At 51.4% G+C, this 22,521-nt stretch overlaps 1 protein-coding gene and 1 non-coding gene across 3 annotated transcripts; one reads left to right on the forward strand and one right to left on the reverse strand.

Annotated features, from left to right (window-relative positions):
- Positions 1–210: 210 nt before the first annotated feature.
- Positions 211–22,145, reverse strand: LYRM9 (LYR motif containing 9). 2 transcript variants are annotated; one of them, XM_039251812.1, is made up of 4 exons: positions 22,094–22,145; positions 4,649–4,791; positions 2,693–2,785; positions 211–1,760 (listed from the first exon to the last, which is right to left on the reverse strand). In XM_039251812.1, the coding sequence occupies exons 1-4, from the start codon at positions 22,095–22,097 to the stop codon at positions 1,743–1,745; spliced, it is 258 nt and encodes an 85-aa protein (XP_039107743.1). In that variant the 5' UTR covers positions 22,098–22,145; the 3' UTR covers positions 211–1,742. The 2 variants fall into 2 exon arrangements, with proteins under 2 accessions (XP_039107743.1, XP_039107749.1); XM_039251818.1 differs by lacking the exon at positions 22,094–22,145 and adding an exon at positions 15,786–15,847.
- TRNAQ-CUG lies at positions 7,793–7,877 on the forward strand. Its single transcript has one exon. It is a non-coding gene; the product is annotated as a tRNA-Gln (tRNA).
- Positions 22,146–22,521: the final 376 nt, after the last annotated feature.

A 22,521-nucleotide genomic window follows, 5' to 3' on the forward strand; every position in this document is an offset into this window, starting at 1 on the left:
GGCGGGGGGGGGGGTGGCTGGTACGGGCAGGGGGGTGGCTAACTGTTGTCTGGCGGTGGGGACCAGCGTCTGGTCATCTGAAGAACAATCCCTCCTGGGCAGCTTCCTGTAGGCCTGTCTCTGCGTCCTCAATACTTCGGATGACAGCACACAGTAGGGAACAGCGTGCACTCAGGGAATGAACCAACATAGCATTCAGGACACCAGAGCTTTCAAAAACTGATACATTTATTTCACCATTCGCTGCTCAGCCAAGCGCATACTCACATATCTGTCGCTTTAAGACGTGTAACGCGGTGCAGGGTCACAAACGTGCTAGCTCGTCCCTCTGCTGAGTCCTTGGGGGATACTCAGGTCCCAGCGTGGCCTCCCTGCTCTGGCCTGTCCTCTCTGTCCTTCCCACCTGCCTGCCCTCCCTCCGCTGTCCCCCTTTCCCTCCCAAACCTGTGGTGTTTCGGAGATTCAGACATACTGGGCTTCGTCGCTCGGTGACCTTGAAAGGGGGCTCAACACTGGGTGTTACGTGGAAGCTAATTTGACAATAAACTATTTGAAAAAAAAAAAAAGAGACCAGTAAAAAAAAAAAAAAAAGAAAAGAAAGAGGGCTCAACCCATGCTCCCACCTCCCCACCTGCGAGGCAAGGCCCCGTGACCGTGGTAACGAGCCACGGCCACGCAGCCAGCTCCCCGGGCCGGCTCCTGCGTGAAGCACTTGGCGCGCGTCAGAGCTCAGCACTCCGCGCGGCGGCCCTGGCAGGCGGGTGTGGGCGTTCCTCCCCTGGAGATGGGGAAACCGAGGCCCCACCGGGCCAGGTGTGTTACCCAAGAGCAACTTCTGTGGAACGGGGACGCGACCCGGCCTGTCTCTTCACGGATTTCAGGCTCACCGTCACCCACAGGAATGCTCCCTCGCCACCCCCCTGCCGTCCTCCCAGCCTCCATTCTTCCTTCCAAGGTGGGGGCAAAGCAGGGCAGGGCCTTCGGGACAGGTGGCAGCTGCACAGAAGCCTGCAGCTTCGGCGCGTGCCGTTCTTCCCGGCTCCGGGCGGCCTGCGCTTCACCACCCCAGGGACGCCAGGGCAAGGACGGGGACTTACGCGGGGACAGGGCCAGGAGGAGCGGCGGCTTGGCGGACTGCTAGGCACGGCGGGGCCGTGAGGGTTCAGGGACAACAAGCAGGCCAGGCCAGGCCCGCAGACGACCAAGGCCCGTGCAGGACGTGGGAGCCAGAGGGACGTATGAGCACGGCGGGGGCAGGGGAAGGCGCGGCGGGCCCGCGTTCGGCGCTTTAGACCCATCGCATTTCGTCCCGACAGAGGAGAAGTCTGGGCTCAAGGGCAGCGCCCTTGACCAGCCGCAGACCCGACGGCTGTAAAACCCACGCTCTGTCTGTCCTCTGCATGTCTGCCATCGGGGGGCGGGGGGACGCCCCCTCTGAGTCTCCAAGGACAACATCCAGAATAAATGAATGAATCACTCTCAGAGCAAAGGGACCGAGCCCATTCTCCCCAGATCTCACACCGCAGCCGGCCGGAAAAGCAAGCAGAAAGGATGCCGGGGACACAGGCGTGGCAGGAAGAGCCACCTGAGCAAATGTCAGCCTCTCCCACCCCTCATTTCCTGCGCTCAGACAACGAGGCCAGTGGAGAGTTCAAAACTGCCGCCGCGGCTTCGTCCCGGGAGAAGAAGGTCTCTCAGTGTCAATGTCTTCAGGACAGCTTTGCTCTTCAGGCCCCAGAGCCTCAGTTTTGTTGTTTATACTGTGAGGCAGAGAGAGCATTAGAAGTGGGTGAGGGAGGAGCCGGGAAATCCTGAGAATCATCTGGGCCTTAGCTGCCTCCTGCAGGGGGCTTCTCGGAGGAGGTGGCGCTACAGGCACCAGACAGTGAAATCTCTAGTGGGTGCCTGGACCCCCTTTCTTTAATGGAAAAAGAGGCTGGCAGGGTAGGAGGGGGCGCATAAGACAGACACTGGAACATTACCAGTGAATGTATGGCATGTCCATCCTATCCTTGAAGCTGAGGCTTGTTCAAAGGAAAAAGATTTCTCAGTCGGTTTAGCATCCGACTTTGGCTCAGGTCATGATCTCGCGGTTGGGGAGTTTGAGCCCCGCATCGGGCTCACTGCTGTCAGCACAGAGCCCGCCTCAGATCCTCTGTTCCCCTCTCATTCTGCCCCTTCCCAGCTCATGCTCTCTCTCAAAAATAAATAAACATTTAAAAAAAATAATCTGAGGGGGAGCCTAGGTGGCTCAGTCAGTTAAGCGTCCAACCTGGGCTCAGGTCATGATCTCATGATTGTGGGGGTTTGAGCCCCGCATCGGGCTCTGTGCTGACAGTTCGGAGCCTGGAGCCTGCTTTGGACTCTGCATCTCCCCCTGTCTCTGCCCCTCCGCAACTCTCACTCTGTCTCTGTCTCAAAAATAAACAAACATTTTTAAAAAAGTGTTTGGTTGTTTTTTTTTTTTTAAATCTCAGAGAGAGAAGGACCTTCAGAAGCCATCTAGTCCAAACCGGCTGCCTTTCCTTGCAGAAAACAGATGCAACCAGAAAGGCATCGCCGGTCATCCCCTCTGGGCTTCTAGAAGAGGGCAGCGGCTCAGCTACGGGGCAAGGGCGACCCCTGGTGGTCACAGAGATTACAGCCAGCAACCCGCTAGCTGACAGGTGGAGCCAGGGGGCCTAGCCCTTACTTTGTTCATGACCCAGTCGGCATCTTCAATGGCTCTTTTAATAATCTGCTGGATTCTCTCAGGATTGTCTTCATCCGAATGCACCCGGAAACTCTGGAAGTTGAAGCACAAGAGAAGATGACAAGGCAAAATGCATGGGGCCAGCAGCTTGGGAGCACAGGCCAGATGCACCACGGCCCCTTTCTACTCAGCCTCGCTCGTACCCCTCCACAGGCACGCATGATGTGGCAACAGAGGCCCAGATGCCCCAACTCACCCCTATGGATGGCGCCAGCTACACAGCCTGTCCTCCAGCCAGCAAAGCAGTTACAAAATGAAGCCTGGCCCTCCATACCCCAAATTAAGCTGGCCCCAAAGGTGATCATGCAGCAGGGGCCCAAAGGAAACTTCCGTCCCTCGGTTTCATGTGCTCCTCCCAGAAGGCTGCTTTCCCAGGCTCTACAACAGCCAGGCTTCCCCTGGCCCGAACCGCAAGGCCAGGAAGAGGGGAGGGCAGTGGAGAGGGGGACCGGAAGATCCAGCCGGGCCCGAAGCACAGCAAGGCAGGGCTGCTGGTCGCTTCTGGCCACGTGTTCACCCCTGAGAAGGAACCGGAGATTCAGGTTCACGGGTGCGGAGCTCTGGGCCCCTCACAAAGAACCGGCACCTCCTCTGCCGGCTGCTCTTGACCCCGCACATCCTCCAATTTGTCTCCAGGAACATCTGAAATGCTCACCCAGGGAAGTCCTCCGGGACGCCCCCGGACAGCCAGCTGCGCCCTCCTCCACCTTTCCACAGCCTGTCTGTTGCTGCCTCTATTTTTTCTACACGTTCCACGTTCTATTTGTGTTCCATTTAGTTTTGAACTTTTTAGGTAGAAGTCGTTTCTAACCCACAGAAAAGCTGCAAGCATACAAATGAAATCTGTACAGGGATCACCAAGTGTGAACATCTCCCCACATTCGCTTTACCGTGCTCTCTGCATACGGGTTTCTCCTCCAATCGGGGGGAGCTTTTAAAAGTTGCAGACAGGGGCGCCTGCATGGCTCAATCGGTTAAGATCCCGACTTCGGCTCAGGTCACGATCTCACGGTTTGTGGGTTCGAGCCCCGCGTCGGGCTCTGTGCTGACAGCTAGCTCAGAGCCTGGAGCCTGCTTTGGATTCTGTCTCCCTCTCTCTCTCTGCCCTTCCCCTGCTTGTGCTCTGTCTCTCTCTCTCAAAAATAAATAAACATAAAAAAAACTAATAATAAAATGAAGAAAAGTTGCAGACATCATGCCTGGAGCCCCTACACGCTTCGGTGTGTTTTAACAGGGAGGCTCTCTCTTACATAACCACGGCAGTCAAATTTAAAAAAATTCAACACTGCTATAATACTATCCCATCTGCAGTCCATATTCCAATCTCATGAATTCCTCCAATAACGTCCTTTTGAATCATTGTTTTTTTGTTTTTTGTTTTTTCTGGTCCAGAATCCAATCCACTCATCACATTTAGTGGTCACGTCTCTTTCATCCCCTAGAAAGCACAGCCCTTCGGGCTTTCTTTCGTTTCTTGACCTTGACATGACGGTTGGGTGCGCAGAGGCCAGCAGTGTGCGAGATGGTCCCTCCGCTTAGAGTTACCTGACGTTTTCTTGCTGGTAAAGTCAGGCCGTGCATTATTGGCAGGAATGCCTGTCAACGTGATGTTATGTCCCACACTCTATTTTAAGTATGCATCTGAGCTGCCTTATTGGAGCCCTGGTACAGAGCCGATGTGCTGGATGGTACATCTGTCTTCTGAGCGGGAATCAGACACAGGGGCTGGACTGTGGCTTTTGGTGGCTCTCTTACCAGACTGCCGCCCCTCCCCCTCACCACCCCTCGAAAGACCATCCCTGCCCCCTGCTCCCTGTCCCTGGCGCCCAACCCTGAGATGGGGCCCCTGTGATGGGAACCACCCCCCCATCCCAAGGCCAGTACACATGCTCCCACCTGCCTGACCGCGTGTTTGTAGTGCTCCTGGATGCCCTTGGTGGGCAGCTCCCGGCAGCAGCGCAGCAGGTATCGGTAGAGCTGCAGCGGCCTCTGGACCAGCTCTGCCCCCGGCAGCGGGGCCATCGCAAGCCCTTCTGTCCCTGGAAAACACAGAGCATCAACCAACACTTGGCCCCGACCCCCACGTTCCACGGCTCTGTGAAGCACAGCTGGACACGACGTGGAGGCCGGGTCCCCTTCGTGCCACCAGCCCCCAGAGCCCGGACCCCGAGCTCGGGCTGGGCATTCTGTCCTGCAGGAAGTGCCCTCCTGGAGCAGCCCTGTGAGGACCAAAGGCGAGACGCACAGCCTCATCCTGGGGCCTTCTTTCTGGAAGTCAACTTGGGCTGGTGGGGGAGGAGGTGTCACCGTCAGGCAGAGTAGGGGGGACGCACAGGGGGACCCTGCACTGCAAGACGGAGAAACGAGCTGAGTACACGCACCAGAGGGGAGAACGCCCAGGGGTCTGAGCCTCGCCACTCCAAGCGTGGTCCTGGACCAGTAGCATCAACGTCACCCGAGAGCTTGTTGGAAACAGACCCTCGGCCCAGACCTGCTAGAGATCCTACATTTTAACAAGATGCCCCGTAGGCTCCCGCCTGCACCTCTACTGCAGCATCTTGCCTGGCGCCCCTGCCTTCAGCCTGTCCCTCTCCAGTCGCCTCTGCACTGACACCGGAATGCACTCTGGAAGCCCTAAGCCTCCCGCCAGTCTGCCTAGCTGCACTTACGCCCCCCAAAACAGAGGGGGGACCCCGTACAATGGGGGCAAAGACCTTCGAGGGCCACCGCAGAGGACGCAACGCCGAAGTCCCCACCGGCTGGGCAGACTCCACTGGCTGGCTTCCCCAAACTATATAAAGTGCTAATCAAATATTGTAAAATGCTAGTCGTGGAACAGATGGTCGCCATCTGCAGCCTTCAAAATTAACATTTGGAGAGAGCACAACTTTGTTTCAGTCGTTGAAAACCCAGGCAATACTTAGAAACCAACCCAGCAAGTATGGGCGGGAGATTATTTTCAGCTCAATTATAATACTTAGTCATTCTCAGTAATAAGTAGCAGGGAGTGCATGTGTGGGTCCACTCAGAAGAGTTCAACTAAAAATGTTTTAATTTAATTTAAAGTGTGGGTTTGCTATTAAGAGGCAATGAACTTCACGGCGTCACCGCTAAAACTCCAGTCAAACGCTGGGCCCCTAAACAATCACTCGGCATATCCTGCTCTTTGCTCTTGACCTCGGCCTCTCCGAGGCTCGCTGCCTCTGTGAAGGCACCTCTGTCTTCCCAGGCAACCGAACCAAAACCAGCACCGAGCCAACCTAGCCTCCTCTCCCGGCCTCAACCCCATGCCGCGGTCTCTAGGTCCTATCCAACTGCACCTCTGAATGCCCCCTCCGATCTGCTCCCTCCTCTCTGTTCCCACCGCACAATCAGCACTTCAGACTCGTATCGGAGCTCTGTGGACAGCTGCCAGATTCCCAGCAAGCCTCCCTTTCTTCCAGTCTATTCACCACTTAACAGCCAGTGAATCCTTCCAAGACATAAATCTCAGCATGGCGCGTTCCTGCCTAAAAGCTCTGATGTCCACCCCTACCCCTGCCGCTCATGATGACTTTCCCAAAATGTATGATGAATGTGAAATTATTTTAAGCAGTGACAGACACCTTGATGTCCGCTCAGGTCATGATCTCACTGCTTGGGAGATGGGGCTCCACACTCTGGGCTCTGTGCTGTGGGCGAGAAGCCTGCTTGGGATTCTCTCGCGCACGGTCTCTCTCTGACCCTCTCTTTCTCTCAAACTAGATAATAATTTTTAACAAAAATCATGAAAGTGGTACTGAAGTTTAGAAAGCACTGGCCTATGGAACAAAATCCATACTCCTTCCTGGAACCTCTAAGGCGTCTTTTGATCTGGCCCCTGCCCAGCCCCCATCACATCTTCTATCACTCACTGCAGAGTCCAGGCAAACTGAGCTCCGGAGGGCACATTCCACAACAGTCTATGTCATGTTCACGGGTTCCGGTCTTTGCACCGTGACAGAATGCCTGGCATTTGGTAGAAGTGTTAGGGCTCTCCAGAGACCCAGAACCAATAGAATAGAGAGAGAAATATATCCATACATATCCATATATGTATATTATTTATAAGGAATTGGCTCACATGATTAGTGATTGTCCCAAGTTGATGGCCATCAGCCTGGAGAATCCTCTCTTACTCAGGGGAGGGTCAATCTATTGTTCTACTCAGGACTTCAAGTGCTTGGAAGAGGCCCACCCACATTAGGGAGGCCAATCTGCTTTACTCAGTCTGGTGATTTAAAAGTTAATCTCATCCAAAGACACCCTGGCCAACACACCCAGAATAATGTTTGGCCAAATATCTGGGTGCCCCAGGGCCCAGTCAAGTTGACGCATAAGCATAACCACAAAGGTAGATGTCCCCATATTCATGTGTTGAGTGAATTCTACTCTTGCGTACAATCTGCCCGCACCGTAGGTCTCCGGACCCTTTGGATCCTTAAACACTCAGCTCTACGTTTTGGCGCCTCCCCCAGAAGCCTTCATTGACCCAGCATCTTGCTACCATGTTCAAAGGGGGCCTGTGGATACCTCAAACAGCCCTCATCACCCCACATCACTCTAGCTCAGTCTTCCTCATCTGTCACCTGAATTGCTGGAAGGGTGTTCACCTGCCCTCGGCGCGCTTCCAGCCACCCTCCACATGGCGGCCACAGTGCCTTGTCTAACGCCCACCTTAAAATCCTCCCACAGCAGGACACATGATGATTATTACGGAAGATTAATTTTCCTAAAGGTACGACGGCAATGTGTTGTGTGGGAGAACGTCCTCATTCTCAGGAGGTGCAAGTGGAAGGAAGTACTCAGACCTGCATTGTCACATCTGCAATGTCCATTCAAACGGTCCATGGAAGACAACACAAAATGAGGAAAGGCAGGGTGAGAAAGAAAAAGTGAATGTGGAAAATGTTAAGATTGCGTGTAGGTGGCAGGAATAGGGGCAGACGTTACTGTAACTTCGACTTCCACATAGTTTGAAAGTTTTTGTAACAAAACATTATTTTAGAAAAACTCTGAGGCGCCTGGGTGGCTCAGTCGGTTAAGCGTCCGACTCTGGCTCGGGTCACGATCTCACGGTTCGCGGGTTCGAGCCCCGCGTCAGGCTCTGTGCTGACAGCGCAGAACCTGGAGCTTGCTTCAGATTCAGTATCTGCTTCTCTCTCTGACCCTCCCCTGCTCACTCTCTCTCTCAGAAATAAATTTAAAAAACATTTTAAAAAAAAACCCCTCTTCCACAGCTTTCCCATGACCTACGGGATAAAGTCTTAAGCTCGTTAGGCTGACACCAATTCCTGAAGCTCCTTCCCTGCCCAGCTCCATCCCCCATCATTCCTCTGCCTGCTGGGCACACTGACAGGGCACCTGTAGTACCTTTAGTGATGATAATAAATAATAACAACAAGTGTTACTACAGCAGCCTTACTGAATATTCATCATGTGATAGATACTATTCTAACCCATGCACGTAAATTAACTTCCTTTAATTTTTACAATAATTCCGCAAGAGGGTACCATCATGCTCTCCTTCTACCGATACAGGAACAGAGGCAAACAGAAAGTAAGACATTTGTCCAAGCTCACACTGCTATGAATGCAGAAGCCAGGATTTCCACCTGGGTCCACGTGGGTGCACTGCGCCACTAATTTCCTTTTAAGGGATGCCTTCTTCCCATGGAGTCTGGTCTGTTGAGACTGTTGGCCGTGACTCCATCTCTCATGGCCACAAGGAGAGCAACAGACCCAGGCGAGGCCACCTGAGTCTCCGTGTCCCGGGTACGCCTGCCCATCACCTCCAGCAGCAACGCCTTCCCTTTCCTACCCTTCTATGGCAAGCCTTTCCGGGCCCTTCAGCTTCCCTCCAACTCACCTGCAGGAACTCCCTGGAGGCAACTTCTGCCTTCCGGCCTCGTTCAGTCTGCAGGGGCTATTCGGTAAGAATATCCTCAAATCTTTTCCCCCAAGAAATGCATCCTTGCCTGAGAGCTGACCAATGTGCAAAGTGTGGTGCTAGACATCTTTAAACAACCCTCTGGGGAAAAAAAAAATCAGCATCCCATTTTGCAGATATGAAAACTGAGGCTGATCGTGAATACACATCTAGGAAATGGCAGGGTTGGGATGTGGACTCTGGCTCTGTCTCCAGGGCTCCTACTTCCCTGAGGTTTTTTTTTTTTTTTAATGTTTATTTTCGGAGAGAGAAATTCAGAGCATGAGCAGGGGAGGGGCAGAGACAGAGACAGAGAGAGAAAGAGAGAGAGAGAGAGACAGAATCCAAAGCATGCTCCAGGCTCCGGGCTGTCAGCACAAAGCCTGACGCAGGGCTCGAACCCACGAACCATGAGATCATAACCTGAGCCAAAGTCGGACGCCCAACCGACTGAGCCACCCAGGTGCCCCTAACCTCCCTGAATTCTTAAAGCAAAGGGGCCCCTCCTTTCCCTTGGCTCTGTTAGGCTCTCAGAGCCTCTCTCTTGGATTAACCCAACACCCTTCTGACATGTCTCTTCTTCAAACCCTCCCTGTGCTCAGCCAGAACGTGCAACTAAAAACAAAAATCTCATCTATGATTCCCTTGTTTAATATCCTCTAATGGCGCCCATAGAACAAACTCTAAGCTCATTAGCATACATGTGTATGGTGGCGGGGTCAGGGGTGTTCAGGGCTTCCCCCCGTCAACCGCCTATCTCCATCCCATCTGCAACCCAAGTCCGCAAGTCCCTCTACCCTCTTCCTGGCTCGGCCCCGGCTCTGCGCCTTTGTTTCTCACACAGCGCCTGGCATGTAGTGCTTGCTCCACAGAAGGGTGTCAGATGGAACCCTCCCTCCCCCAAGCAACCTTCAGTCAACTATCCCGCACCCCGAAGACTGAGGAGGCACAGGGAAAACACATGGGCCCCAGATCATGGCCAGGCTGGGGTGAGGGTTAAGTAAGACCGCAATGCGTGCTGTCACCAAACAGGACGCCCCCCTCCCCGGCCCTTCTCCTCCCCTGAGAAAGCAGCAGAAGGGAAAACAATATGTTAGGATGCCTTTCAGGGCTTCTACCCGAGATCAAAACGGCCTGTCGAAGGAAGCTGGTGGTACAAACTGAAACTGGCAGAGGCTTATAGATTTCATTGATTTTAGCCACCTCTGCCGACATCAGACAAAGAGAGAAAAATACACCTTTTTTCCTTCGAAATCAAACTGAAGAGCAGGTGAAATGTATTGTGTCTTTTCCCCAAATCAGAACCGAGTTCTGGCTAGTCATCCTGTAGCTTTTATGCATTACCGAGTTATAAAACTACCTCAGGTGGCACGGCCTGACTCGTGGGAGGTACTCGGTAAAAGGTGTTCACTGAACGAGAGGAAAAAAATCATCCAAGGTAGGAAGTCTTCCAAAGCCAGAGCGCTGAAGGCGACCCTTTCCCATCCAGGGTAAAAGATCGCGTCTCCACATACCTTACGCTCCCTCGCAGCAGGGAGCTCATGACCTCCCAAGTCGGAGCTCCCCATTTCCCTTCTGCCAGAGTCATCACAAAGTCCCTTTGGGCCTGAGCTAAAAATCTGCCCTGTAAACTTTCAGTCGTTGGTCTGAGCTCCGCCCTCTGGGGCTCAAGTCAAGTAGCTGACCCCTAAGTCCAGTCTGTCACTGTTCAGTCCATTTCCCCGGCCCGGCAGCAATTCCCTCCCAAGACACCCACCCTGAAGGTGCTGGCCTCTCCCAGTGCGTCCCCATCCCACTCACCCTCCTCCGGACACACACACACCCTCATTGCTGACGTCACTCTTAGATACACTGTCCGGTGGAAAAGCTGCGCTTTCCCTGTGTTCCGACCAGCTCCACGGGTCCTGGGGCTCAGGTGACACTGTCACCTCCTTTACCTGGGAGTTCAAGGCATGCAGCTCAGACTGGATTCTCTGCTCGGGCCCCCATGTGACTTTGGCTTTCAGCTCAGAGGACGCTTTTTTCTGCGAACTATTCTGAAATCAGTTTCCCACCTTGTGTTCTATTAATTCAGTCCACAATGGTCATCTGCCACAATCTCTGGGGGGGTACGTGAGACTGTCTGTCTCTCACCCAACTCAACTCAATTTGGCACAATAAAGGCACAGAAATGATCACATACTGGGCACAGATGGGGTACAAAGAGAGAGAGAGAGAGACGTTAGCCCCAGCGAGCTGTGTCAATCACCCATACGGAGTCATTCAGAGCATCCGGCACGCATGTGGCTGTGGACTTGGCCCTGGGACCAGAGATGACAGCCCGACATGTTACCTAGCTGTCCTACCTCGAGCGCTCTGCACAGCTGGCTGATGGCATATCTTACTCCCTACCATTCAGGGAGTGATCACTATGTGCCAGATAGGTGCTGAGAGCTTTACGTGTGAGATCTTACGGGGTACGTATCGTTAGCCCCATCTTACAGATGAGAAAACTGGGACTCTGAGAGGTTAAGTAACTTGCCAGAGACCACACAGCTATGAGATGGTAAGGACTAAGGACCCCACAGAGAACTCCCCTGGGACTCATTCAGGACCCGGTCTGCATTCACGAAAGCATTTAACTGCGCTATTATCCAGTACTTACTTTTTCAACCTTCTTTTAAAATTTTTTTAATGTTTTATTTATTCCTGAGAGAGAGAGGCAGCATGAGCTGGGGAGGGTCAGAGAGAAAGGGGGACACAGAATCTGAAAGCAGGCTCCAGGCTCTGAGCTAGCTGTCAGCACAGAGCCCGACGCGCGGCTCCAATCCACGAACCATGAGATCATGACCTGAGCTGAAGTCAGACACTTAACCGACTGAGCCACCCAGGCGCCCCTCAACCTTCTTGATAAAACTTTGCTCTGTGCTTTTCTGAAACCAGAGGATACCATCTATAGCTTCCCGCTGCATAAAGGTGAAAAAAAAAAAAGTCACAAGGCTGATGTCAATTACACAGACAAAGAGAAGGGGCAACTAAGGAAATGCTTAAAAAAAAAAAAAAAAAGCTCTGAGGAAACCCAAAGGAGAATGTAACAGAATAAAGGAAAAGAGTGAAAATAAAGGCACAAAGGGAATTTCCTGGGAGCCAAGTAGTATCACTGGTACAGATGCTAAGGAACAGGCCCATGGCCTCATTTAACCCCACTGTCTGTTTCCTACCCTGTGGCTCCACAAAGGGCACCTAAAAATAAGTGGGGGAAAATCATATATTTTAAAAAAGAAAAGAATGGAGCTACAGAAAATGACCAGAAATTATGTCCTATAGGGCCCTGATACGAGGCTAAATTAAGCCTGTGCAGGCCATTGTTTAAATATGCAATTACTTCTCCGGATGGGGAAAGTCGCAGTACAGAAGGAGAATGGGTCCGGTCTGCTCCCCCAGCTCGGGGGCTCCCGCCTGCGCATGCGCCGTCTCCCGAACTAGAAATGGAGCGGCAATCCTTGCTCCTCCAGTCCCTTTCCTTTTTTTTTTCTTTAATTTTTTTAATTTTTATTTATTTCTAGGAGAGAGAGAGAGAAACAGCGTGAGCAGGGGAGGGTCAGAGAGAGAGGGAGACACAGACTCTGAAATAGGCTCCAGGCTCCGAGCTGGCAGTCAGCACAGAGCCTGACGCGGGGCTCAAACCCACCAACCGCGAGATCATGACCTAAGCGAAAGTCGGACGCTTAACGGACTAAGCCACCCAGGCGCCCCCTCCAGTCCCTTTCCTATGTGGTCAAGGCTCTCAAGGCTCTCTCAAGACCCACCCTCTCCCTTCCCCCACCCTCCTGGTCCTCAGTGCCTCCCCCTCCCCGCCCCCCCACCCCCACTGCCCAGGGGCAGTATCTGGACTCTCAGCTTTGGAACAATGCCTTGCTCAGACTATCCGAGGATCTCTCTCTCCAGTGCAACCCAAGGATACTTCCTAAACACACACACACACACACACACACACACACAATGTCATCCCCTTGCTCCAAAACCTCCGTGGAGTGTCCTTTACCCATGACCTTTGCCTCTGGGGCGAAGTTCATGGACTTTGGGATCAGGCAGTCTGCGTTCAAATCCCGGCTCCACCACGTGTCAGCTGTGGGACCTGGGCAAGTTTCTCAGCTTCCACCCCAGGGTCAGTGGCACCTCTGTCAATGGGGCAACTGATAGTATTTCCTACACGGATTCGATAACTCTCCTAGACCACCCGGCACCTGACTGGAACATACACTGTGCTTAGCAACTACTGGCAATAGCATCTCTGAAACGTGCTGTGCTCTTCAACACCTCTCTTCCCACGCTGGATTCTTCGCCTGCCTCAACACCGATCCTTACAGATTTAGCTCCCAAGTCCCCTCCTCAAGGCTCACACCCCATGCTGCCCGCACGCCTCTAAATAAGGTCTCATACTTCATCCAGTGAGATGGAAGAGCACAGAGAGGGTTTTGAGGCCAAACGTTGGTGTGTTTGTCAAACAAGCATGTTCGACTTCTCTACATTGTGCGGCCTCCTCTGCAAACGGAAGAGCACGATGCGTATCCTCGTGGGGAGGAGGGGCTGGTAAAGATCACAAAAGTTAACGTCAGTGCCTAGCACGGGGGATGCCACGTTCAGGTGCTTGAACGTCATACCCTCTCCTACTCTACCTGCCTATTTGTTCCTTGCTGACCGTGAGCTCCCGGAGGGCAGAGGCTGGATTATAATTAGTCCTCTCTCCACGGCGAACGGTGCCCAGAACATACGAGAAGCTCAGCGAACGCGCGTTGGTTGATCTCTGTTTAGCAGAGAGAACACTAACGGCAGAAGGACAGGGGCTGTCCTGAATCACAGAGCCGGCAGGCGACAGAGCCAGGTCTCAGACTCAGGCCCGGGATCCCTGCTTCTGGATCCCACACCTGCCTTCTCAAAGGCCAGCGAGCCACCCCGAACATCCTGTTTTCTGGGCTCGACCTGAGCTTTTTCTAGGTGTAAGGGACCCTCGTGGGCTACTCCGACCAAAGCAAACTGGAAAAATCAGACAAGAGGCGAACACGCTGCGGTCGGAGCAGAGCAACCAGCAACCGGAAGTGAGTCGTTGCGCTGTTAGGCTGCATTGCGCCCCTCGCCTTCCCCACACGGGCCGCAACACACCACTCCGGTTTGAGGGCAAGAGAAGGAAGCTATTACACGCCCTCGGCGGGGCACTTCACAGGGCTACTGAATCGACAACTCCGTTGCTCCCATTTTACAGAGGAGGAAAACGGAGGCTCAGGCTCACACAGAACTAGGTGAGAGCACAGCTGGGCCCCATACCCAGGTCTCCACTGTCCTGACAAGCTCGTACACACAGACAGGGCTCATCTCAGAGGACGGCCGAGCCGAAGGCTCTGGATTTATCCTTCTCCTGTCATGCTCTCCCTCCTCCAGGCCTCCCTCATCCAGCCACTCAGGGCACTCGTGTTGCTTCCCTGAATGAATGAGTGAATGAATCCAGGTCTCACTTAAGAGGACTTCCCTGACCACTTTGTAGTCCATCTTTCTTCATGGCAGTCTTAACCACCTGACATATATTTCATTGTATTTCCCCACTGGGATGTAAGCTCCAGGAAGCAGGCAGATCATTTATTTTGTTCATGACCCCGACCCTAGTACAGTGGAGTGCCTGATGGATAGGAAGCATGCGTGTGCATCTACTGAAATAGTCACTGAGCACCAGCAAGGTGCCAGGGACTGGGCAGGGTTCCAGAAACAAACAGAAGACCCTGAACCCACCGAACTTACACATTAACGTCAAAGTAAAACCAATTACTCAAGTATAACCAATTACTACAAAGTGGATTCGGGTCCCTGAAAGATGGGCTCATGGGGTCTCTCGCCCAGGCAAGGGTCAGAGGTTTCTTGAGAAAAGGCCATTAAATCTGAGGTCTGAGGGGGAGTAGGATTTGGCGAAGAGGTGGTGAAGGCAGACAGAAGCTTGAATGAGGCGGAAGGGAGAAAGGCACTGCCACCCCCACAGGAGCCCAGGGACGGAGTCAAGCCGGAGAGCGAGGGCAGGTAGGATGCTGTCAAATCCAGAAGGGATCCAGTAGGGGGGGAGGGGTTAAGATTAATCCTAAAGTCCATCCACTGATGAATGGATAAATCGAACATTCATACGACGGGACAGTATTCTGCAATAAAAAAAAAAGAAATGAACGATACAAGCTACAACACCGCCGAACCTCAAAAAGGGCACTCTCTGAAAGAGACCAGTCGCCAAAGACCAAATATTATACGAGCCCCCTTACACGAAGCGTGCGGAGTGTGCAAATCCACAGAGAGAGCAAGTAGATCAGGGGTTGCCTAGGGCCAGGGGAACGGGAGATTGAGAGTGACAGCTAAAGGTGAGGTTTCACGTGGGGACAATGAATATGTTCTGAAATCGATTCTGGTACGGATGCACAACCCTTGGATATACTAGAAGACATTCCGTTGTGCACTTTAAATGAGTCGTTTGCTATGTAAAAACAGAACAGAAACCAAAATTGTCCTGAGGACCCAGGGGTTTGGGCCCCAAAGTGACTTGGTGTTATCCAGAAGCATCAATTAAACCGTGAAGGTGACTGCGCCCGGGAAGCCCACCCCCCACACCCGGCTTTTTAAAATGGACCCGTCAAAGTGCGCCTGGCGCGCGGAGTCAGCGGAGCATGCCACTCCCGATCTCGGGGCTGTGGGTTCGAGCCCCGCGTTGGATGTAGACATTACTTAGAAATAAAATCTTTACAAAAAAAAAGAGACCAGCCGAGGCTGAGCGCGGAGGTGCGTGCCAGAGAGTGAGCGTTTGGCACAGGCGCCTGGCGTCCCTCTGGGCTCCCTGTGGCCCCACGAGTCCTGGGGCTTGCTCCCCTCCTCCGAGACGCCCGCCATGCCTGCGACGGGCCGGGCGCCTCCGCGAGCCGCGTGCCAGGACACCCGACCCTCCGGGGCCACGACAGGCGACGCGGCGGGGCAGGGAGCCGCGCAGGCCACCGTGGGTCCTCCACAGGCCGCGCAAAGCCGCGGACGCCGGGAGCCTCCCACCCCCAGCCCGCCCTCCGCCAGCGCCGCGCAGCTCACCAGCCTCCAGTGGGAAACGTCAAGCCCGGACGCGGCGGACGCGGCAGCCACGAGTGCGCCTGCGCGCCGAAAGCGGCGCGGCCCCGCCCCCGCCCGTCGGCTGTCCGGCGAGCGCCCTCTGCCGGCCGCATGAGGGACTGGGGTCTGTTTGTAAGGAAACCCTACAGGCAAGACCCGCTGGGTGACCCTTTCCCGGAGCAGACCCTTTCCCGGAGCAGACCCCACCCAGTTGAAAAATAAAAACCATTTCACGAACTGCCTTAAGCACCCACGCTTCCTGCTGGTTGTTGCTACCGTGGATATAAGCCCTGAAGGCCGACTCTCCCCTGTCTTCCTGAATATGGATCCCCGCTGAAACATTAGGGGTGTTCAAGATCTGCGAAAAGATCTTGCTGGAGGACTTTCCCTCAATCACTCGTGTATTCGCAATTGTATTCGCAAGGGAATCTGCGATTCGAGTCATTTCATCAAATTACAGTCCCATAACACCTGTCAAAAGAATAAATATGACAGTAATAGGCACGCTTCCTTTCAGACCCATCTATAATTATAATTGAGGGAAAGAATACAGAATTTAAACTCAGCTACTGCCAGTAGCATTCTTTGAAAATGAAATAATGCCGTTTTATTAAATAGGCTCTCCCCACTTTCTAATGTTGAAAGCTAAAGTGCTTCTCTGAATTGATTTAAATACAAGTTTTATATCCTGAAAGAAATAAAGATGAGTCTTTATCTTAAGACAAACCCCATGTTCAATGTTGCTGCTGATATCCTCTCAGCTGCTTGAAAGAGAGTTGGGTTGTTAGGGATAATATTGCTTCTGTTCACGTCCGCCTTCTCTGGGGCTTTTTAAGCCCATTTGTAATGAAAAGGCTGATTTCCTTACACAGACTGACTCCATGTGTAGCTGATTCAACAGGACAACTTTTTCTTCTTTTTTTTCTTTTCCTTTCTTCATCTTTTTCGAGAGGAAAATATTGCTCCCTGGCGGCACCTGAGACTCTATTTTTTTCTCCTTTTAGAATAAGAGAAGCCGGGGGTATTTCTCAACAGAAGTAGTGGGTTTTTTGGTTTGGTTTGGTTTTTGATGTTAGGCTTTTCTCCCTTGTGTTTGGCGAACTCCCTTTAGAGGTTTTGCTCTCTTCCTTTTGCTTTTTTTCTCCTCACCCAATCCACTGGCCTTCGCCTACCACAAATCATGTGCGTGTTCCGCCCCCGAGATATTCGGAGAGTTGCCTCCACCCTTGCATTTATTTTCAACATGGAGGCTTGGGCCCAATATAGCTGAAAGATGAGTGTACCATCTCATAAATCCGCCCTCGGAGTTACACAAGAGTCAGGACCACATCATTAGCAAAGAGCCAATCAATAAATCATTAGGCTTTTAAAGCCCTTATTAGGAACAATCTCCAGTATCACCATCCATTTATGTTTTCAGCCTTCATATCACTTAATATCTTGAAGAAATTTCACAGTCCGTTCTGTGGCCGCATCGCTCTTTTGTTCCTAGATCGCTATGTTCCTGCATCAGAAACGCTGTTCTAATACCTAGATCTCATAAAATATTTAAGATGCAAGCTGTTCGCTTTACCTCGGAGAGACGCCACCTTCAGAATCACACACGATTTTACAGTTCACAAAATGCCTTGTAAACCCCCAAACGACAAGAAAAAAAAAAAAAATCCAAAGTAGGATAGAGAGGCTTGGACCACAATTTCCAATTTTTTTTCCGATTTTTGTCCAAGTCATAATGGAAGACCTAGTTTTTAAAAAAATAATTGGATTATGGTACTTTGAACTTGACAGCAACCTTAGCTTCTCACAGCTTCAGTAGTAAAATAAAGCCCTAAAGTCCAAACTCACTAAAATGACACCAGGCCTATGATCGAAGCAAAACTCAACCATTCCTACCATGTGGTTTCCCTTTACATGGAAATGTTAGCAGATGAACGGCCTCATGTCAGATGTGAGACAGGGCAGGATATTTTACAGAGAAATGGAATTGAAAGACTTCCTTGAGAAATTTGTCACCCAAGAGTTGGCCGTCCAGGGGACATGTTCTCAGGGGGGAGCTTATCGACCCTCCCGAGGAATACATCACCACGTTCTCTTGATTCTGACATTATGTCACTTAACCTGACAACTACAGGCTTGTAACCAGTATCTGCAGGAAAAGATACAAGTCCTGATGCTTCCTCCAGTTTAAACCTGCTTTCAGATTTCAAAGAGAAATGATACATTTGCATCGTCTGGTTAAATCAGGTTATTGTCTCAAAGGTTGACCATGTAAATAATTCAAATGAATTCATCACTGTACAATAGATTTAATAAGCATAATAAGCACTTTGAAGAAAACACTTAGGACCCTGGGTCTGCCCTGGCCCTCGCTTCCATTATCTCAGATTTCCCTGTGAACGGAATGAGTGGTACCGTGTTGTTCCCTTCTATTCAAAATATGCAAAGTCGCTATTTACCAGTTTGCAATTTGCATATGTCTCAAATCCTGCCAGAGCACAGGGTGAGGGGCATGGGGTGACTGGTGAATGTGCCAAATAGGGACCCCAGGGTGAAAATGGAAAGCCCAGTGAATACATCTTCCCCACCCCAGGCTGTTGTAAAACATAACCCTCACCGACTACTGAAGGTTTGTGTTTAAGACAACAAAAATATTGGGTATAAAAGGTTGTGTGAGATCTCAGACACCTACTGTCTTTTTTCTTTAATTGCTGGGTTGAAGAGGATGAGCAAAGATTTCAAGATTTCTTATGAAAGGGAGCAGAAGAGAGAAAAGAGAACAATTGTGACTACTTGCAACGTACACTAGGAGAGTAGTTTACAGCCTAGGTTTTCGCCTTCCGGGACCTCCATCCGTCTTGTATTACTTTCTGCCGCCCCCTAAATCTAACCTTGCTGACTAGTACATATCATTCAGTATCTCTCGGTGTGTTCAGTAGTAATATATTTACAGCGGCCACACGTGACACCACATTGATGATCAGATGTTTGTCATCTCTGAATATGAGTCTGCATAGGAATAAGAGGGCCACAGGTAATAGAAACGGAGACCGGGGGACGCCTGGGTGGCTCAGTCGTTTAAGCATCCGATTTTGGCTCAGGGCATGATCTTGCGGTCCGTGGGTTCGAGCCCTGCGTCGGGCTCTGTGCTGACAGCTCAGAGCCTGGAGCCTGCTTCCGATTCTGTGTCTCCCTCTCTCTCTGCCCCTCCCCTGCTTGCATTCTGTCTCTCCCTCAAAAATAAATAAGCATTAAAAAAAGAAGGAGAAGAAATGGAGACTGGAAGATAGAATCAACTTTATTACACAGGATTACTTGGGAAGAGGAGAGACGGAGAGGTATGGTAGGAGAGAAAAGAGGAGAGAAAATCAGGACAGTGGAGGATGGGAAAAGGTAGAAGCGAGTCATTAGATCGATGCTGCTCTGAAGAGAACGGCCTGATAAAGTGAAGTGGGGCGTCGTTAATTAAGGAAATCCATGACTCATCTTGGCCAGGAGATAGGGCGTTCTGGTCAATCAAATATGTAGTTAATACATATTAACTACACTGAACTTCCACTTCAGCAAACATTTACTGCAACTCTACCACGTGCAAAACTCGGTGCCAAGCCCTGGGTCCCCATAGAGAGGTCTCTGGACCCCCTCTCTCTCCCACTGCCCCTCGTCTTCCCTTCTCTGCTTCTTATTGGGGGCAGATCTGATCTTGCCGCTGGCTGCCTGACCCCCTTCAATGGCCTCTCCATTATTCTCTGCATAGATGTGCCAACCTCCTTACCATGTTCTCAAGACCCTGCAGGGTGTGGCCTCTTAGGCTTCAATTCATAGCCCTGGTCCCCTGCTGCAGACACGGTGGCCTTTTTAAAGTTTATTTATTTATTTTGAGAGAGAGCGAGCGAGCAAGAGTAGGAGGGACAGAGAGAGAGAGAATCCCAGGCTCCTCCTCACTGAACGCGCAGAGCCGGAGGCGGGGCTCAGTCTCACAAACTGTGAGATCATGACCTGAGCCAAAACCAAGAGTCAGACGCTTAACCAAAGAGCCACCCAGGCACCCCCCACAGTGGCCTTTCTGTCCCTCAAATGCGCCATGTTCCTTTTCGCTTCTTTTTCAGATCCCAACTCACAGGTGTCATTCTCCACTTGCCTGACGCCCTTACTTCCATTTGACACGGGGGCAGACAACACTTCCCCCCCCGAAGAGGAACCTGTACCCTGGTCCGTGGCGTGTATTACAGCTTCTAATGGCACATATCTTACTTTGGATTCCCCCAGGAGACTCGGAAACAAGGGTTGGGGAGCAAGTCATTTATTTGGAAGGTGATTCAAGAAAACATCCAGGAAGGGAAGTGAGACAGGGAAGGGAAGGTAGCCAATCCATACCTAGAAAGAAGCTTGCCCAGTGAGTTATCACCACGGGCAACTGAACTTCACCTTGCTGGGGAGCCAGCATGGAACGTCACCTGTTATTCCACTGAAGGGTATGGGACCCAGAGTATTTCTACTACAGTTCCTGTTAGTTACCGGTTGAACGGTGCTCTCAGAGCATGAACCCCCATGCGTGATTTCTGGCCTGCCGCGCTTTCGGGCAAAGAGATGCAGATGCTGTTGGCTGGAAGTCAGCCAAGTATATGTACGGGAGTATGGGTGAGGCACTGCCCATCCTGCTGATCGCATATACGTCCCTATTTACATGTTATACCTACATATATATGTATATTGTCTTGCTCCCTAGAGCCCCATGAGAGCGGGGACTGAGCAGCAGTGTCCCACCTGCGCCTCACTTCCCGTGATCCACCGTTACAATCACTCCCTGTGACCAATACTCTCAACTGCCTGGTTCCTCTCTTCCTGTGTCCCACTCACTCTGGGTGAACCTACCGCCCCCCCTTCCCCACCCTGCAGCCACGCAGCTTGGTGTTGAGAAAATGACACGGAGCTGACGGGTTTTACTTTAAGTTTATGATTTCAGCGCAAAGGCATACTAGGTGCTGCCTGTCTCTCAGAACTCCCACAGCCCACCTCCACCCCCGCTCTCAGCCGATGACCTCGCTGAAAAGTTAGATACCGTCAGTCGAGAGATTCCACCTCTTCTCACCCCTTCTCCCTCTTTCCTGGGGAGCATCCTTCTGCCTTTGAAAAACCAGTCCCGGGGCACCTGGGTAGCTCGGTCAGTTAAGCGTCCAACTTTGGCTTAGGTCATGATCTCACGGTTCGTGAGTTCGAGCCCCGCGTCAGGCTCTCTGCTATCAGCGCAGAGCCCTCTTCCAATCCTCTGTTTCCCTCTCTTTCTGCGCTTCCCCCACTCATTTTCTCTTTCAAAAATAAAATCAACATTAAACATTTTTTTTTTAATTTCTAGGAGAGAGAGAGACAGCACGAGCAGGGGAGGGTCAGAGAGAGAGGGAGACACAGACTCTGAAATAGGCTGCAGGCTCTGAGCTGGCAGTCAGCACAGAGCCCGAAGCGGGGCTCGAACCCACGAACTGCGAGATCATGACCTAAGCGAAAGTCAGACGCTCAACCGACTAAGCCACCCAGGCGCCCCACATTAAACATTTTTTTAAGAAAAGGAAGAAAAGCCAGTCCCTCTGCCGGTTGTCGGGTCTCTGCCTTCCTAAAAATCTTTGCTTACACAGTTATCCCCTCTCTCCTGCTCCGTTAATGTCCTTTCCTTCGCCTGCCCATTCTAAGCAACACCCAACGTGGTCTAAGGGCTTTGCTACTCCAGATGTGACTCATGGACCGGGAGCATGGGCCTCACGTGGGAGCTTGTTTAGGAAACACAGAATCTTCCACCCCAGAGCTGCAGAATCAGAATCTGCATTCTAACGAGAGCCCCAATATTTGGTTCCCAGGCGCATTACACTAAGAAAAGCACTGGGCTGTTTCTCCATTCTCCATTGCAGCCAAACTTTTATCCATCCATTCAGCAAATGTGTATAGACCATCTTCAAGGTACCAAGCAGGCTTTTGAGTTCTGGAAATACAACAAAACAAAACAAAACAAAACAAAAAGCAAACAACAACAAACAAAAAACAAAAACAAACAAACAAAACCCCACCTTACACTCCTATATCTGTGGTGTCTTAGGGGCAGAGAACAACAAAGAAAGAAAGAAGATAAGATCAGATCGTAAGTCAGTGCTTTGTAGCGAAATAGAATATGGGCACGTGATAGCCACCAGATGGCTACTTTAGTTGACTCCAGAGAGGTGGCACTTCAACCCAGATCAAAATGACGAGAAGCCACCATTAGCGTTGTCTACACAGGCTGTCTCACCTCCTCGGCCACTCACCCATTCATCCTTCAGGGCTCTCCATGGGTTCCCACCTTCATGCCACTGACACTGTTCTTCATAAGGCTTTCAGTGGCTTCCATATTGTCATCAGCAATGGCTCTCTCTGTCCCTAACTCCCTCTACTTCTCAGCAGCCTTCGGAGCAGCTGACCACACCTTCTAGAAGCATCGTAAAATTAAGTTAGTCACCCAAGTAACCTTTTCTTTACCATACAGTGTTCAATGTAGCTATTGTTCAGGGGAAAAAAGGAAAGACTTTTATGTGTGAGAGAAGAGAAGGCCAAGAATAGAAGGAAGAGGAGATAAACAAGATCCCTTTTATTCCAACATAAACATGTAATTCTAAATCAGAGGAAAAGTACATTTCATTTTCTGTTTTTAAGACCCCTTTGTTATATCAAGTGTATCTGGAAATGAGACAGACAA

Source organism: Hyaena hyaena, unplaced genomic scaffold, assembly GCF_003009895.1.
Source record: "Hyaena hyaena isolate Hyena2069 unplaced genomic scaffold, ASM300989v1 scaffold_10, whole genome shotgun sequence".
Lineage (NCBI taxonomy): Eukaryota > Metazoa > Chordata > Mammalia > Carnivora > Hyaenidae > Hyaena > Hyaena hyaena.